At 36.5% G+C, this 18,132-nt stretch overlaps 1 protein-coding gene across 8 annotated transcripts in view; it reads right to left on the bottom strand.

Moving 5' to 3' along the window:
• LOC126272632 (RNA-binding protein 39) overlaps positions 1-18,132 on the bottom strand; it is a 72,144-nt gene that overhangs the window by 30,877 nt on the left and 23,135 nt on the right. For 4 of the 8 annotated variants that reach the window (XM_049975600.1, XM_049975601.1, XM_049975602.1 and 1 more), the window contains 8 exons: positions 16,477-16,627; positions 14,085-14,152; positions 13,377-13,748; positions 9,917-10,034; positions 7,978-8,070; positions 7,601-7,870; positions 2,555-2,759; positions 2,071-2,206 (listed from right to left, as the gene is read on the bottom strand). In XM_049975600.1, coding sequence (XP_049831557.1) covers positions 2,071-2,206; positions 2,555-2,759; positions 7,601-7,870; positions 7,978-8,070; positions 9,917-10,034; positions 13,377-13,748; positions 14,085-14,152; positions 16,477-16,530 — 1,316 coding nt within the window. In that variant the 5' untranslated portion in view covers positions 16,531-16,627. Of the gene's footprint in view, positions 1-2,070; positions 2,207-2,554; positions 2,760-7,600; positions 7,871-7,977; positions 8,071-9,916; positions 10,035-13,376; positions 16,628-17,983; positions 18,070-18,132 lie in introns of all 8 variants that reach the window. The other 4 variants (XM_049975604.1, XM_049975598.1, XM_049975605.1 and 1 more) reach the window with 4 other exon arrangements.

The following is an 18,132-nucleotide window of genomic DNA, read 5'->3' as shown; positions in this document are numbered from 1 at the left end:
TTTAAAAATCATTTCAGCTGTTTGAAATGAATAAGTCAGTTGTGCCAGCTGATTGGGTATACAGTGCTACTGGTCACGGGAAGGGGCCTTGTAATGGTGTAGGAGGCTGAAGAACTACGCTACAAAACAATCTTTCCAGACCAAATACAGCTGTGATTCAAAATGCTGAGGATTTTACGAGAGTCATTAAATCTTAAGACATTCACTGCCCTCATTCTTTCGTACAAAGACAAAATCGAAGAATTCAGTGAGCAGAAAAAAGAAGAATGGTCCAAACAAACTACTACTGTGAAAAGAATTCAGAAGACATTTTTGGACTCAAAGTGACGGCGAACTCATATTGCACGCACTTTAAAGAGTAAGAAAGAAGAAATCTCGTTTGTTCGGCCAACACCTCAAAAACAGCAGGATAATACTCACATTCACAACCTGAGAAGGGGGATGTTTGTGGCACATGTGTATGACTGTCACTGGTGGATTTGTACAGATTATAGACCCCAGTTAAGAGTTAAACAAAACTGTAGTGAACTTTATGCTATCACAAGGACCAGCTGCTGGATACAGGTTTCATGCGGAAGGACAGCAACAACGCCATCAGTACTCACTTCCTGTTTATAGTGTTTTGAAGATTCCAAGTGCTCCAGTTCCTATTGGTTCAACAGGAAGGCATTACTCTATATCAAAGGAAGATACTGAAGCAGCAGAAAATATTTTTAGTTCATTGACTGGCTAAAATCAGTACAAAACAGAGTGCACGAAGTTGTATAAATTGAAACCTTTAAGTCTTTGGACCTTTCAAATACATTTTGAAAAGATTTAAAATGCTTGAAAAAAATGAGTCTCTTACTAATCTTTCAAAATTAAAATTATGTTAAATAAGGCTAGGTTTTGATTTTTAATGAGCCTGTTATGTGATAATGTAGGAATAAGACAGGTTTCATGCATGGCAAAAATTTTAATTGTTTATACAACATGTTCAACCTAAAAAAGGAAGCTCTCCTTTTCAGGGAACGTAGAACTATATGGTACTAATCAACAGAGAGTGAAATAAATAAATAAAAAAATTTAAAAACAAATCAAAATTTTATAGATTGGGATTTTTGGAAAAATCCATAAATTAGATAAAGGTCAGAATGCTATAGTAAAATAACTGACAAGTCCCAACAGAGGATTTGTTTGTAATCATAAAGCAATTAGATTTTAAAATAAAAAATGCCCTAACAAAATATCTAGAACTGTTACTGAGATACAGCATTTTAAATTGTTTTCCAAAATTTGCATCTTCAAAATGGCGTGCGCAATGTCGTCTTTGGGGGGCTGTATCTAAGAGGAAAAATTTTTCTGGAGAAAACAAAAAAATATGCGGTCCTTACATAGGCCTTCATTTTACCATATGCTAAATTCAATAACATCAGAGACTATGAAGGTAAGATTTTTCCAAGCCTGCCTGAACTGATATGTACTATACCCACATCTGAAATCATAAGAAACACCAAATGGCTGTTTAACCTCATAAAATCTATGCTGCAAAAATTGTTTCTAAACTGATAAAACAAGATAATAAGAGGAAACATAATGTAGTAACACATTTGTAGCTACAATATGACACATTCATGTAAACATAAAGCTAACATGTATTACAGACCACTCAAGATGCTTCACAAATAGAAGAAGCAAAGTGTGAATGGCCCACAATACAAACTGTCTTTCATTTAGCTGCAAAGACTGAATACACCTTCATGAATTTTGAAGCAGCTAAGGATGGACAGAAAACATATACTGAATCTTAGCAGTAAGGCATAATAAAACAAAGCACCAAAAAGAGAAAACTGCAGACAAGCACATGACTGTTGCCTCCCTATCTGAGAGACTACAGAGGCTGCAAACTGGCCCATGCACACAAATCACAGGCATGCATGACTGCTCTGATGCATGTGCCTCCTTGCCTCTTTGTGCATCATCATCCACATAGTGTGCATAGATGTAAACACACCTTTAGGGAGGGAGGGAGGGAGGGGGCAGGAATTAACACAAGGTTCATGTTACAAGTGAATACTTGTTAATACTTACGTAGATGGATCGAACATGTTTGCCAACATAAAGCACTGTGTAGCAATTGGGGGTGTTGTTTGCTGCATTGGGAGAGCTCCAGCAGAATTTAAGTTTAATGCTGTTGCTGCAGCCTGAGGAATCTGCATTCCTGTACCTGCATAGAAAATACATTAATTCCACTGCTTAATGTACATACATTATTTAATATACTACTACTACTACTACTACTACTACTACTACAAAAAAAAAAAAAAAAAATAAAAAAAAAAAAAATAAAATAAAAAAAATAAAAAAAACAGCAATTATTCCACAATGTGTGTTCATAATGAGTATTAGCAGTCTACTATTTAAACTGCAAAAACCCATGTTCATGGTACAATGGGGACACGATAACAGTTCAGCACAAACATACTCAAACAATAATAAAATTATATCAATTCAAAAACAATATTTAATAACAAACTAACAGCATCAACATGATACAACTTTAGCGAATTTGTACCTTCTGCTAACTTGCACATCAGCTGCAATCTGCCAGTCGCACCAAGATCAATTCCTGTCCTGTCTAATTCATCACTGTCCAATATTGACGTACCCTGAGCAGAATCTGATCTCTCAGTTACATTTCCCACCTTCATAGGACGGCCAGCCAATTCAAATCCATTCAGCTGCTCTAGTGCTTTCTTGGCATCTTCAGCATTATGAAACTGAAATAATCAAAGTAATTTGCATATGAGAGAGAGGAGGAGAGAGAGAGAGAGAGAGAGAGAGAGAGAGAGAGAGAGAGAGAGAGAGAGAGAGAGAGAGGGGGGGGGGGGGGAGACTTTCTGGAGAAAAAACCCAATTTCAGAGCATTTTTTGTCTGGTTTCTCTAACATCCTACAGAAACAGATGTCGGGCATATCCATAAAAGTTAAGAGAGCCATACAAAATATCAAACCACACAAGAATATGCTAGGTGGTTGTAGCCATCTTGTTTCACAACATTATTTCAAATCAAAGTACTGTATACTGTATTTACTCAAATCTAAGCCGCACTTTTTTTCCAGTTTTTGCAATCCAAAAAACCACCTGCGGCTTACAATCGAGTGCAAAGTAAGCGGAAGTTCTGAAAAATGTTGGCAGGTGCCGCCACAGCTAACTTCTGCTGCCGAATATCTGTAGCACTATGCAGGCATGCTTTGCAGGCACAAAGATAAATACTGGCGCCAAAACCTCTGCGCCAGTAAAAAAAAAAAAGGTGGAAGACGAGCTTTTTTTCTCCGCCCTGAGTTTCGACCACTTCATGTTCATACATTATCCAACGAAGTAAATACAAATTCCGTATTTTTCATCTTCGAATGTAGCAGCATTTCACTGTACTAGTACTACGAAAATCCGACTGGCAAGACTGTTTGGGATGTTTGTCAATATGGCCAACTGAATTTTTTCCTACCTGTGAGAAGAGATGGTTGCTAATAGGAACTTTTATAAATTGTGAATCACATGCAGTATTCTCTTCACCATAAGAATAATACAAATATAAACATTTTGCCATGTATTCTTCCGTGTTTGCTGCTATCTCATTTAAATCCTGTCTGCCTAATAAACTACGAAACTAGAGTGAGACAGCAGCAAACGCAGAAGAATATACATATCATGTCACGCTTATATTCGTATTATTCTTATGCCTAATAGTGATACAGTCAGAAATGAAGCATGGTAATTCACTAGATTTTTAAATCTAAGATAACTAATTTCTGAGCAAAATGTAATATACTAAAGAGGTGTCTGCAAATATTTTCAAACGAAGAAAAATTTTCGCTAAACTCTCGTTCAGAACTCTTTTTTTCTGTAAGCGGTGGCAGCACGCACAAAAGCAAGTCATGCCACGAGCGGCAACAGGCCATAAACACTCGTTATCAGGATGCAACAAACAATGCACGACACAGTACAGTAATGCATTTTCAGCTTAGAGTGACGTAAACACCTATAACAAAGAGAATGCCACTTATCAGATCAAAGAAAATAAGCAATCAATTCAAAACCAGACGAAGCACATGACATTCATTTGACCTAAATTGTGTCTCATATTACAATGTACCAACTTTGTATCGATTTGGAGGTGCGGCCTAAAACTTTTCTCTTTCCTTGAATTTCTAGTCTCAAATTTCAGGTGTGGCTGAGATTCGGAAAATTTTTTTTCCCTTGATTTCGAGTCTCTTTAGGTGCGGCTTAGGTTAGAGTAAATATGGTACTCAAGACATAATACCTTTGGAGGATAAAACAACAATGAGTAGTTTTAATTTATTTAATATTACAATACCTTTCTCATATAGATGAAAATGTTATGGAAGAAAATGCTTCTATAATAGCTCACAGATTTCTACAATTGTGTGTGCCTTCTGTGACCCATTTGGAAAGATAATGTATGCAAGTAGGCATTTGCAAAATAAAAAGGGCACCTATGCTTGAGCACAACAGCATATCCATGTGCTCTTAAGTTACACTCTGATCCCATGGCAAACAGTGCATGGCTGAATGGTCTCTGTAAGAAACATTTTGTGTTGCAACAGAGGACTGTCATGTGATTTAACTTCTTAGAATGAAGAAATGCGTGTGTTTACTACCTAAAGCTAGTATCATGGGAAATTGCTCACACTAGAACGTGGCAGTTTGAAGTGCGAGGATTTCGAACTGCGACTGTGTAAGACACTAGGAGAGGTTGTTCCTGAACTATCTCATTAACAATGTGGCCAACCTCATCAAGCAATTGGACTGAAGAGATTAATCACGTTGCATCAAAGGATTCAATTAAGACTCTCCAGACAAGTGATGAGTGATCCATGCGGCAATTCTACTTTCGCGTAAACACAGAAAACTAGTGTATACTGGCTGACCTGAAAGAGGGAGTTAGGCTTTCTCCCTGCACCACTCCTCACCTAATGGGTGTTTGAAGTTCTCATATGCTTATTTTCACTGACATCTGCTGCACTGTACTGCCCGCATTGTGGCAAGCATGACGAGTGTCTGGGGAGCTGTTGTCATTTATATTTCTACTGTCACCTTGTCAGTTCTACATGGAGCACCATATGGGTCGCACAGCTCACAAAATGGTTTTGCGATGAGCTAACCCATGCTTATAAACTAAAGATTCAAAATCAGTGTTCTGCAGATTCTGTGATGTCAACTGGATAGGGAAAGAAAAATATTCGTGGATCGCTCCGTTCACTGGTGACAAAATGCTGCTCTTTTCCAACAGAGACAATCATTTTCTGTAAGCTTCAATGCAGCAGAAGGAAGAAAACAGACAAACACTGTTTCACAAAAAAATATAGAATTATTTGCAAAAACAAATATTCCACTCAAGAAGCTCTTATTACAGTAAATAAAAACTATTTTCTATCTCCATAACTGCTTTTTTAATTATTTTTATTCTACAATGAATTTAGTTTTCAGGCACATAGTGTGGCAAACAGTTACAAATATTACATTTCTTTTAATAAAAAAGAATACCCTACATCAAACAGTTGTTGCACCAAAAATGGATGCCACTTTAGGCAACAATAGTTGCTAAATTTGTCAAAAATAGCAGCTAAATTTTAAGGTCCTTGTCAATTACATAAATGGGCAGACCCAAATAAAGCAACCTAGACCATCCTGGCAGAAAGCCCAAGAGCAGGACAAGAACGTGTGTTTATCAAGCTACGGTTCTTCACAGCACACCTGCTTTTACCTCAGCAACCTTAAGACAAAGCTGTCATCACCTCTAAGGTTGTCTTTAACACCATAGTGCTTTACTTAAGTATGATCCTATTTGAGACTGAACACCTTTGAATTCCCCCACCCATTTAATTGTCTGAAATAGCTGGCTTTAGAGAGACCTAATTTGATGCGGACACCACAATTATTTCACTTATGTAAAAAGAATTAACAAGTTGGTGTGAAAACAGACTATATAGCACCAGATAAAGCAATGAAATTTTTCCTAAAAGGGAACAAACTTACAAATTTGTAAGCAATGATATATCAGTCAAGTCAAAATGAGTGATTAGGTGGATTTTTGGTCAACTGACAGTCAGTATACTAGCTCTTGTTCTAAAATCATCTCTGCCCTTTTGCTAGATACATTTATTCTTAGAAATATTAAAGCCTTGTAGCAGTATTCGTAATGCTGGTACAAGGATAACAGGTGCTATGATGGAAATCTGAAGCTGGTTCTAATTGTTTAAACCAATAATCAAATTCTGGATTAAAGACTTTTCAACAGGCTGTTGGGAAGTTCAAATAAAGAGCAAATTTGTGACAGTGAATGTGTCATGCTGATCACAATGTTTAGCTAACTTATTAATACCATTAGCTCACTGGACCAAAAATAGTCACCCCCAGAGACATCATTACAAGTGTCATTTACTAATCATGTAATCTCACGCCTGAACTTTGTGATCGCCTAGATCCAATTATGAAGTGGACCTACAATGTTGTGCAGGTTCATTCCATACAGGTTAATCCAATTGCTGAGGTTTTGCTCACACTATTCCACCGAATGGCAAGGATGCTGATGTTGGCATTTTGCTCACTGTTCCAACATGTCCTGCAGATTTCTATTGCAGGTCAATCTAGATATACTAGGGTGGGGGAGTGTTCAGAAAAGTAGTTACATATTCTTCCGGCCCACTTAACTTTGCTGCTCTAGTCTTGAAAAATAGGGGTTTGCAATAGCCACTTGCCTGGTGATCATCTCGAAATGTTCATTGCATATTTTCCCCATTACGTTCTCTCGAAAACAGGTTGTAATGGACTTTCAGTCACTGCCTGCAATAATTTCAATAGGGCGTGAAAGTATTTTTTATTCACAAACTGTGAAACGTGTTCAGTCTCTCTGTCAGGACCAACTTCCAACAAGAATTATGACAATGTTTGGTCACCACATTTATTACAACACTGTTTGTAGACATGCTGTAAGTCCACTATGAAACACAAATGAATTCAGCAACTTTACACACCATATGGCCATCGGCACAGCCAAACATGATTAGACACTGACATGTCCTTGCATTCATCCATGTTTACAGACAATGTCTGCTTGAAACATGTATGTCTCACGAACACTACTGACATGCTCACAGAGGCTGTGCATGCATGATTGAGCAAGTGACTATCGCTTTAACGATTCATCTATGTGTGCACACTGGGGCAACTAATTTTTTGTCTGGAAAGCTAACAGTAATGATAAAACTTATACCATGCAATGAGAAAAAATTTTTACCAATTCTATAATTAGAGAGTTTATTATTTTATGAATACTGCGTATAGAATCTGAATGTTTTTTCCATGATGTCTCAACAAATAGGCAATACAATATGTAAGTCTTTACTTATTTAATATCATACCACCATCTTAAAACACACACTACTCAGCAGTAATAGACTTTAAATTGAAGCAAACACCTCTTTACATAATGGAAACTACTATTAATTCAGTCAATTTGTACACATTTACACAGCTCATTAAACTGCAAACAATCTTAACTTTTAGTTTGAAAATGTATGCAGTGAACTATACATACCGTCAGGAACCCATAGCCTTTCGACCTTCCTGTCTCTGGGTCTATGATCAACTGGATATTGTCAATCTTTCCAAAAGGTTCAAAAATACCGCGCAGCATATCTTCTGTAATATTAAAGTGCAGAGACCCCACATAAAGTCTCATTGGGCCACTGTTTCCTTTAGGCACAACCATATTTGGCATTGTATTGCCTGCCCTGTTTTTCTCAGCCTGAGTGTGCTGAACTATAATGGGAATACCAAGCAGCTTTTGTCCTGACAAACCAAGTGCCTAGATAGAAACACAGTTTGTCAAAGTTGCATTACTACACAAATTCCACAGTCTGAACATTTCAGCCGATGTACATAAATGTAAGACAACGTTTAAATAATACATACCAAAGGGACAGATTCAGGATCCCTGAATTCAACATAAGCAATGCCTTTAAAACGGCGAGTTTTGTTGCAAGTGATAAGCCTGACGTCTCTAACCTAGAAATGAGGAAAGTAACTGTAAGTTCTACAGATTATGAACAAAAAAATAGCATTTTTCACCATTTAGTGTTTTAACTACTTCATTTAATAAGTCAAAAATATACAAATGTTAGTTCAATGTAATGTGAATGAGATACAACAAACTCTCTCACACAGAAAAATCACAGAACATTTTCTTTAGCATATTACTTCCCCCCAAACACCACTGTAAATGTATGCTTGGGTCTACAAATATGCGTGTGTACACACACACACACACACACACACACACACACACACACACACACACACATTTTTTATAGCTAAATTCAGTTATGATTTATACATACATTTTCATGTGCATTCACACTTTTCACATCTTTGGCTGGAGAGGTGAAAGCTGTAACTAACCTGTGATACAATCAGGCTCTTTTCTCCTGCGTGGAATGTCCGAAACTCAATTTTTCTCATCCATTTCACAGCTGTTCTCAGCTCAAAGCCACACTATTGTTTGTAATCTATGGTTCACAAACAGGAGTTCTATTTTAATAAGCTTTGCAGTTAACATAGTATAGTATTTTACTGGTTTTTACTTTGTGACCCCCATAACCCCCTTAACACAAAGAAGGAATGGCTAAATTAACAAATAAAACCTTCACTTCACTTTAATGAACATTAACAGCCCCCATTTCACAGATTTAGTGGGAACTATCATTGTAAATACAAAATTTCCTACATCAAAATTTTCCACTAGAATGTGCCAAACTAACTCTGTACTGTGTATCATAAAAAACAAAAAATTAATCATTTGCCACAAAGCATAAAACAGCCAATATTTTGTTTCCTCAATGGCCACGAGAATGGTACAAACACTCAAAATTATGAATATACTGAAATTACACAAACTTTTTCCAGCAGAATCTAATTTTTCCATTCGTTAGCAGTAGAGCCAGTAGTTGGATTGTCTCCAAGATGTAAAAATCATGTTTTAGATTGGGAGCATTTCTTCCAAAATGTTCTTTGAATATGAATCGTGCACTGACTAAAATTTTCAAGCCGCCACTGCCTCTCCCCCCTCCTGTCTCTTAAGAGTCTCGAGGTGGAACAATGCCTATGGCCCAAGAACTGAAAATCTTACGCAACCCTTTTTCCAATGTTCACATTGGAGGAACGTGAGTCAACATTTCAGAACAGATGGCTCACATTTCATTGCCATTCAAACTTCATTAATATTACGAAATAAAGCATCTGCAAAACAAAGTGTCACTAGCAAAACAAGTAACCTCAAACACTGAGTGACATTTCTGATAACACATGAAATCTTTGGAACACAACCTGCCTGTCATTCACTTCATAATTTATAATGGCTTTGAATTTCTTTGGTTTTCCCTTTTCTGGTCAAACACTTAAGTGCTCTAACCGCCTTCCTGTTAGCCCCCCCCCCCCCCCCACCAATATTTGTTAACTATAACTTACTCCACATCTGATTAACTATCATGGTCTCCTTTTATACTGCCATCTTCAGACCTAGAAGTTTCCTGTCTCTACTATTTTACTCATAAATAATATCTAGTATGAAACCAATCATTTTCCATCATTCGAATGCTATTGTTCATTCTTCGTAATTAAGTTAGCATGTTATGTAGATAAAATACAGCATTTCTGTTGCATAATTCTTGCATTTTTATCTGTGCGTATCTCAAATATCCCCTTTTTTTCAATTTAAACATTGCTAAGAATTTTCCTTAGTCCTCACCTTTTGAAAACAATTTTGTGTGTCTTCAATGCTCAGAACAATAATTTATAAACAACACAATGGATTGTTTGAAAGTGATGTGTTATTATTATTATTATACATTCTTACTTTTCCAACAGATGAGAAAAATTCTTCCAGGTCTCTTGCTCTGATTCTCTGTGACAACTGCATGCAAAAGACAGTCCGTGCATCACGTTCTTCAGGAGCAAGATCATCAGTGGCACCCCTGTTAAGAAAAAATATATCTATTTACTGAAAATTCAAGTAACATTTTAGTTATAAATTAATTAGAAATGGTTCAAATGGCTCTGAGCACTATGGGACATCTGAGGTCATCAGTCCCCTAGAATTAGAACTACTTAAACCTAACTAACCTAAGGACATCACACACATCCATGCCCATGGCAGGATTAGAATCTGCGACTGTAGCATCAGCGCGGTACCGGACTGAAGTGCCTAGAACCACTCGGCCACAGCAGTCTGCCACCCCCCCCCCCCCATCCCCAATACCCCTCCCCAAAGCAACAGGGGCTGAAATCTGATTACCAATGTCGGTTTGTACCACCATGAATTGTATAGACAGTCATATAAGTTATGTGAAAATCTTGTTATTAGTCCACTGGAAATCCACATTACATAAAAAGAAAATGTCAGTTATATTATATACCAAAAAGAATTGATATCTTATGCTAATTAATCAGTTCGTATTGTGTGAGATATCTATAAGCAGGTTTAGCAGCAATAACTATAAACAGAGCAGACAGTAACATGAGGAAATAATACCTTATCAAATATTGTACTTTTCATTTCTATTAATCTCAAAGAGGAAACTACATAATTATCTAAATAGCATGTGGAAAATTAAGTGCACAACTGCATTATCTGTTTAAGGTTGTCCAAATTGGCTGATGTGTATGAGAGAACAGAAAGAATGATGGCAGATGAAATACTCTCAACAAGAATTGTAAAAAAAACATGTAACACAGTCAATGAGCCATGAGAATGTTCATACAAGTTCTAAAAGATATTTGACCATGATAAAATTTATACTGCTGTGAGCTATATGTTTAGCCCTTTCTTTGTCAAGGTGATTGTTTTATCTGTGAAACTTCATATTTATTGTGGATATACAAGAGCCTTTCATATTATCCATTGACTTTGACCAATGACATCACAAAAGGACCAAAATACAACACAAACATGGGGGAGGAGACGAAACAGCGAAGACATGGGTCTCATCGGATTAGGGAAGGAAGTCAGCCGTGCCCTATCAAAGGTACAATCACGACATTTGCCTGAAGTGATTTAGGGAAATCACGGAAAATCTAAATTAGGATGGCCGGACACGGGATTGAACCCTTGTCCTCCCGAAAGTGGGTCCAGTGTGCTAACCACTGTCCCACCTCGCTAGGTCAACACAAACACGATTTCAAAATGACAACCAATGACATTACCCACTGTCAAGATGCCAAAATCTTAGCACCAAATTTAGAATTGTAGAAATTCTTAATAATAAATGCTGAAGCTAATGGGAAAACCAGTGATTGGGGATTCTGAGTGGGGACAAACTAAAATAACAGTTACAAAATCATGGTAATAGCAAAATATACAAAATGACACAAACAGAAAAACATAAAATGGCTGGTTTCAAAGATGCCAAAAGCATTAAACTAGCATGATCCAACTTTAGTATGTATCAAAACCATCAGTTGACTTTTATAGATCAATTTAAGAAACACAGAACTGATACAAGCAGACACAAAAAACTAAAAGCAATATAAGTTGCCAAAAAGTGACACCAATATACATGGCCAAAAGTAATGTGAAGTAATAAAGCACAGTGTGTAATACAACACCTGACTACAAAGCTCAATTTAAAATGCTAATACCAATACAAAAAGCCAAAAACATAAAACAATACAAAACATCAAGAAGCAATATCAATAGGCATAGCCAAAAATTGTGGCAATCAACAAAACATTGTATCAAAAGAAAGCAAAGTGTTAATAAAAGGTAACACCACCATAACACAAAATTGAGCCTTCATCTCTCAAAATAAGTAGTACACTAGGCAAGATTTTTATATTCGAAAGCAAAATGTATTCATAAATAATGCCAAATTCATGAAAATTGTAGTAACTGTTTTCACCCATTACTATGACAACCAAATAGAAAGTTTAATCTCTGACTGGTGAGTAACATCATCCACCACAACACTATCATGCTGCAGATCAAAGCTGAAAGGCAATGTCGAAGGCTCAAGTTGGCCATTTCTATGTAACATCTGCAGCTCTTTTCCTTTTGTAAAAAAAAAAAAAAAAAAAAAAAAAAAAAAAAAAAAAAAACACCCTACACTATAAAATAAATCAATTACTTCAGGTGACTACTGTAAAAACAAATCACAAAAATGCATAATAATGGCAGTAATTTAATGTCAATCACAGGTTCTCATAGAAATAGATGGCCAACTGGCCAACCCAGTCACCACATACAGCAACTTTTTATCCAACCAGTGAAATAACTTTGACCCATATATACACAAAATGATGGAAGCATTTGATGGAAAACAAAGGATATGACCGAAAATTTTGATAAAGGCTCCTGGACAAGAAACATGAAAATTAAAAATTGAAAGCATTACTCATTGCTGTAACTAGGTGTTTGCACATGCAAACCAATTAATTGATACTACTGAATGCATGTCAAATATTCAATGAGAATAAAGAAAGTGGTTGAGGGGTATAAATGACTTCTTATACAACCCTTAACTGTACATTCACACTAAGTATTTTCATCACTGAACTACACAGATTATTAATGTCAAAGTCAACATCCCCACTTCAGAGCACGCTGTAGGTAACTAACACATAGTTGAGACTGCAGTCTTTTCAACCTATTGTCTGTAGACCCTAAGTTGTACAACACTTTGGAAGTTACGTTTGTGCATAGCCTTCTAATTACATGTGCTGAATTGCATGCTTCATACGGAAAAAGAGCAGCCCTAATAATGTGGGCTTGTTACAGCTGCAGTGCACTTTTACTGCAACCAAACTTGTAAGGTGACTTACATAATTTATCTCTTTGACAGTGCCTCAGTGTTGGCACAGCTCTATAGGTAACTACTGTTTTTAATCATGTAACTTCAGTACCACCAGCAATTTTTCCACTTCAGCTGAAAGCTGACTAAGTTATACCAGCTGTCAGGGCTCTTCATTAGCTGTACAAAAATACAGCTGTGTAATCGAGTTAAGCACTTTTCTTTACTTCTTGACAAGTAGAGATCAAGACTATTAAATAAGATTACAGATGCCTTTAAAGTAAGTAACATCAGCTTAAGATTATGCTGAGTAGTATTTAATTGATATTTGTGTATAATAACGTGTGTCAGTTAAGGAGGCATTGTTTACTCTACTTGTCCCCTCCCTCTCTCACTTCATTATTCTAATCCCAATGGATGTATGCCACCTTAGTGATCATTACTACACATGTTCACAAGCAATATCAAATCAATGAAAGCAACATTTATTTTGCAACATATTACAGTATATAGAGAAAAAACTTTACTTACAACCCTAGTGGTGAGACTCCTTTTCTGAAAGGGTACTTGTCTCTTGCACGAGGAAGCACAATAGGTGACAAAGATCTTTTCCGCCTTTCTCGTTCCCTTTCCCTCTCCCTCTCCTTTTCCCTCTCTCGTTCTCTCTCCCTTTCCTTCTCCTTTTCCTTTTCCCTTTCACGTTCACGTTCGCGGTCACGAGACCTGTCCCTCCTCCTATGGTGATCTCTGTCCTTGCTCCTCCTCCTTTCTTTGTCATGGCGATCTCGGTCCCTGCTGCGTCTCTTCTCATGGTCCCGGTGATGATCACGGTGGCGATCTCTAGACCGGCTCCGATGACGTCCTTTATCTCGAGACCTACTGCGACTCCGATGTTTGCTTTTCCTGCATAATATAAACATATTATTTAGTGGCCTGAATGAACGTGTTCTCCAACACAACTAAACAAAGGGTGATGTGAAGAGTTCTAACACACTAAAAGAGGTCTGTGAAAGCTGATCAGAAACCAAATTAAAGAAAGAAACTTCTTTTGAGATACCTCGCACTTAAAACTGCATCACATCCATACTCACCAACAAAAATTATTAATTCACTGGAATGTACTGAACAGTATTCTATAACAAACAGAACAATAGTCATCACTTACTTTTGTGACATGTTACACCAGTAAAGAGTTAATGTAACACTAAATTTTCTGTAACATATATTACTAGACCTTACCCTGATGATCGATGACTGCTTGATGTGCCATTTTCCTTCACTGTTGTTTTGTTGCTCCCAGCGTCATCCTAGGAAACAGCAGCACACAAAGTGTTGGTAATCCCCGCAACCAGCCATCACGTTGAAGGGAAAAAGGAAGAAAAACATCGGAGTTCCATTAATATTTTACTCCAATCCAACGTCATTAAAACTACATTAAAAGGCTGGTTCCTCTTCTTTCCCAGGGTTGTTGAGCCAGCTTGCTAAACATACTGGAGGTGATTAGTGCCCCAAAGCCTGGACGGGGAACAATTAGTAACAGTAAGGGAAAAAAACCATTAACATTTATATTCAGTCCTATCAAGTCCCAACATTACTTACCTACACTATAATTCCAAGTGCTGCACCATTTACAGTACCATACTCTTAATTCTGTAAAGATAGAGCTTGTGAAAGGTCTTTTTTCGAAAAATGGAACTTCTGAGAGAACTTATGAATTTACATTCAAATTAATCAAATACTTGCCTAATAAGCAGATTTAGACATGTCTGGTAAACTTAGAAGTTATAACACTCTCGAAACCAACTCTCTGTTTTAAAAACAAAACTGCAAAAGAATGTGGGTATTAGAATGTAAAATTGGAAATGCAATTGATTAGAATTATTATTGAAACGCTGTTGTAAGGGACCACTTCTATGTTTAATCACTGTGAGGTCATCAATTTAAGAATATAAGAGTCCTGTATCAACCTTGAGCCACTTCTTGTACATAATAAAAGGAACTGCAGTAAGGGCCTGCTCCTGGGAGAAAGGGAGGGGGGGGGGGGGGGCAGGGAACACACATTCAAAATCTGAAAGGGGGACTACCTTAACTTTTGTGCTTTCAGAAAGGTCTACAGCAATTTTCATAATGAAAAGGATTCTCTCAAAAATAAACTGAAAATCTACACTAAATTAAATACAGCCAATATGCTAAGTTTTTCTGTGTTTCCTACTCTTTCCAACTAACTCTACAATTTTCAGTGAGTAACTAAAATTATGAATACTATGACTGTAAAAGAATACTTTAAACACACCCTAATGTGACAGTGGCTTGAATCTACAAACCCTAAACCATATGGAAATCCAAGAATATATCTATAAGATGTTACAGTAGAGATGGAAAGATTTAACTGAAAATTGTAACACTACATGAAATGCAGAAAAAAGCTTCTGAATCAATATGAACTTCTGTTACAGGTACCTTTTCAATTAAAGGTACCTTACTGTGGGGAAAAAGAAGGACTGCATTAGAGATTTAACAGTAGAGACATAGCCTATGATTTAGATACTTCAGTCCCGAAGGTGTTTGTTCACTCCTAAAACTGTTCCTTTTAGGACGTAACTGCAGACATCTTATCTTAAACCCTGCTTCTGCTAATACTTCCCTAATTTGACAACAAACTGGCATGTACTGCACACTGATTTTTTGCTACATAAATTCAACTTCTGGAGGGTATTATAACCACCACATTATGTCAACTTGTAATCAATAATTTTCTTCCTTTTATTAATACAACAATAACCAAGAGCTGTACTGGGGAAATTTAGTTTTCAAATATGTTTTAAAAAATAATACTTGGATAACAACCCCCAGGTGATTTTTCATTCTTTGCTGTCATGCCAGTAGAAAAAAAAAGGGGGCTAACTATCAGGAGAACAGTATGAATGGCAGCACTGAATGCTACTGTCACCTCACTTTTTGACACATGGAGAAACTATTTACTTGCCACATTCAGTGGGACTACTGGGGTAGACGTATAATTGTGAGCCAATTACAGTTCCATTTTTCATAACTTGATACCCCTTTCCAGAAGTACCACACACATTGGCTTCATCAATGCTCCTATAAGTAACACAAGAAGAAATCATGGATACATCCTCTCTCAAGAGGGATTTAACAGGAGGTGTAAAATATGCAACTCGTGTGTAAAATGTCAATCAAACCAATGCATCAAAACAAGTATACAGCAGAAGCTAACAAAACCAAGTTCTCAATTATGCCCAAACTAATTTAGTTTCATATGCCACAAGCCCTCTAGATTTTGCAATAAAATGTGTGCACTTTTAAAATGGATCTTATGTAAGAATGTCTTCTATAAGATACACCTAACTATATCTGAATTCATTTTTCTTGAATTAAATATACTGCAGCCAGGTTATGGAACCAATACTAAGTCTGAAGTAAACAAAAATGGCAAACTCAGCACAACATTTAACTTTAATAATTCATGAACTGTTATAAAAGTACTCAAGTCTTTAAAGACAGTACATGAGAAATTTTAGGTACAAATCCTACAAATGTTCACAGCTGAAAAGACTATTCCACAAACATCCACAGACACATACAATCCATACATGCAAATAATTTGTACCGCTTTCACTGTATGCCAAAATGTGATTACACATTTTAGTGAAACTGGAAGCATTTAAACAAGGCTTTTACATCCACTGTTTCCTGGAATCAGTCTTGATCCACCGAAGAATCGCCTCTTGGATAAGAGTCGCATACTCATCTTGGGGACCCTGGGGTGACAGAAGGGGATAAATTCAGAAACCTTACTATATACAGAAATTCTACAAAACTCATAACTGTTGAACCGAAATTCATTTATGTAGTTATAGGTAATATACCTATATAAACTCTTTAATTAGTTTACTGCATAGCATATGTAACAAACAAGTGACTTGAGCTGCTTTAAAGAGCTTACAGTTTTAAAAGCTTTTCTTGAAATTGCCACAAACTAAACAAAACTATGTGCATTAAGTTACTCAAAGAAAAGAGCTTAACACACAAAATGAATTGGAGAAGCAGGCAATATATTAATAACACATTTCAAATACAGAGAAATGATACAAACTTAAAGGTAGGGAACTGACTCTTGAGAGATGACCTGTGACATGGGCATTTCTGACCATTTACACACATTTAGATTCAAAAGCACAGATAAGAGTTAAATCATGGAAGAGTTGAGATTTACATCTCGTGCACAAGGAGGACATTATCTGATTAGACAAGAATGAAAAAGAAAATCAGTTGTGGCCCTGTTAAAGGAACCACCATAACAGTAAGTTCATGTATTTCAAGGAAATTAGAACCTAGTCAGAGTGGAACACCGGAAAAAGAAATACGAAAAAATATATGCAGCAAATTCAGTGACAACCCATATCAGATCACTGTTTGTCATGGAACTGGTCTACATTATGTTCCACAATTGCTTTAAAAAGCATTCAAATGTAAAAATCATTTTGAAACATATCCAATTTTGCTACAGATTTAGGCAAGGTTGTTAAAATTGCTTTCAAATTATTCTTGAAACTTTGTAAGATAGCCCAATGATCAAAGCCAACTTTACACTTTCCAATAATATAACTTGGTTTAACATATCCAGCCACTACCACTAAAACAATAAATGGTGCTTCTGTCCATCATCATCATCATCATCATCATCATCATCATGTTTCAATAATTCAAAATGCAACTATTGGTCACTCCTAATTCCCTGTCTATACTGTTACAGGGCTGACTTTCTGCACCCAAACCATAGATTTGGTACCAACAACTTACAATAATTCTAACAGAACTACACAGTAACCTTTCCTAATTGAGTACCTAAAGGTAGCTCACTATGGTATTTCTCTGTATACTCAAAATTAGACCTGTGATGCACAAGAGATTACAGTTCATTACAAATGATTATGTTGCTTCAGCTTTACAATTGTATTCTATACAACTACCAATACTGAAGCAGGTAAAGAACTATAATGGTAACTACTTCACCAGACTTCTGCAATGTCCAGTTTAGTTTATCAATGCCTAAATTATTATCATGGCAATAAAAACACAAAGGTCAAAACAATTAGGGGATGTGAATAGCTTACATTGTTTCACAACTGCGTGGCTCCAATGACACTACTGATGAACTTATGAGGGACATTATGCAATCCCTCAAGAACCACCTTCAGTTCTGCAACAGCCATGGGAAGTGTAGGCTTAATTACAGTCTTGCACGTAAAATCAAAATATATTC

This window comes from Schistocerca gregaria, chromosome 5 (genome assembly GCF_023897955.1).
Source record: "Schistocerca gregaria isolate iqSchGreg1 chromosome 5, iqSchGreg1.2, whole genome shotgun sequence".
Taxonomy (NCBI): Eukaryota; Metazoa; Arthropoda; class Insecta; order Orthoptera; family Acrididae; genus Schistocerca; species Schistocerca gregaria.
Note: the sequence above shows the minus strand (reverse complement) of the source record. Positions and strands in the feature narration are given on the sequence as shown.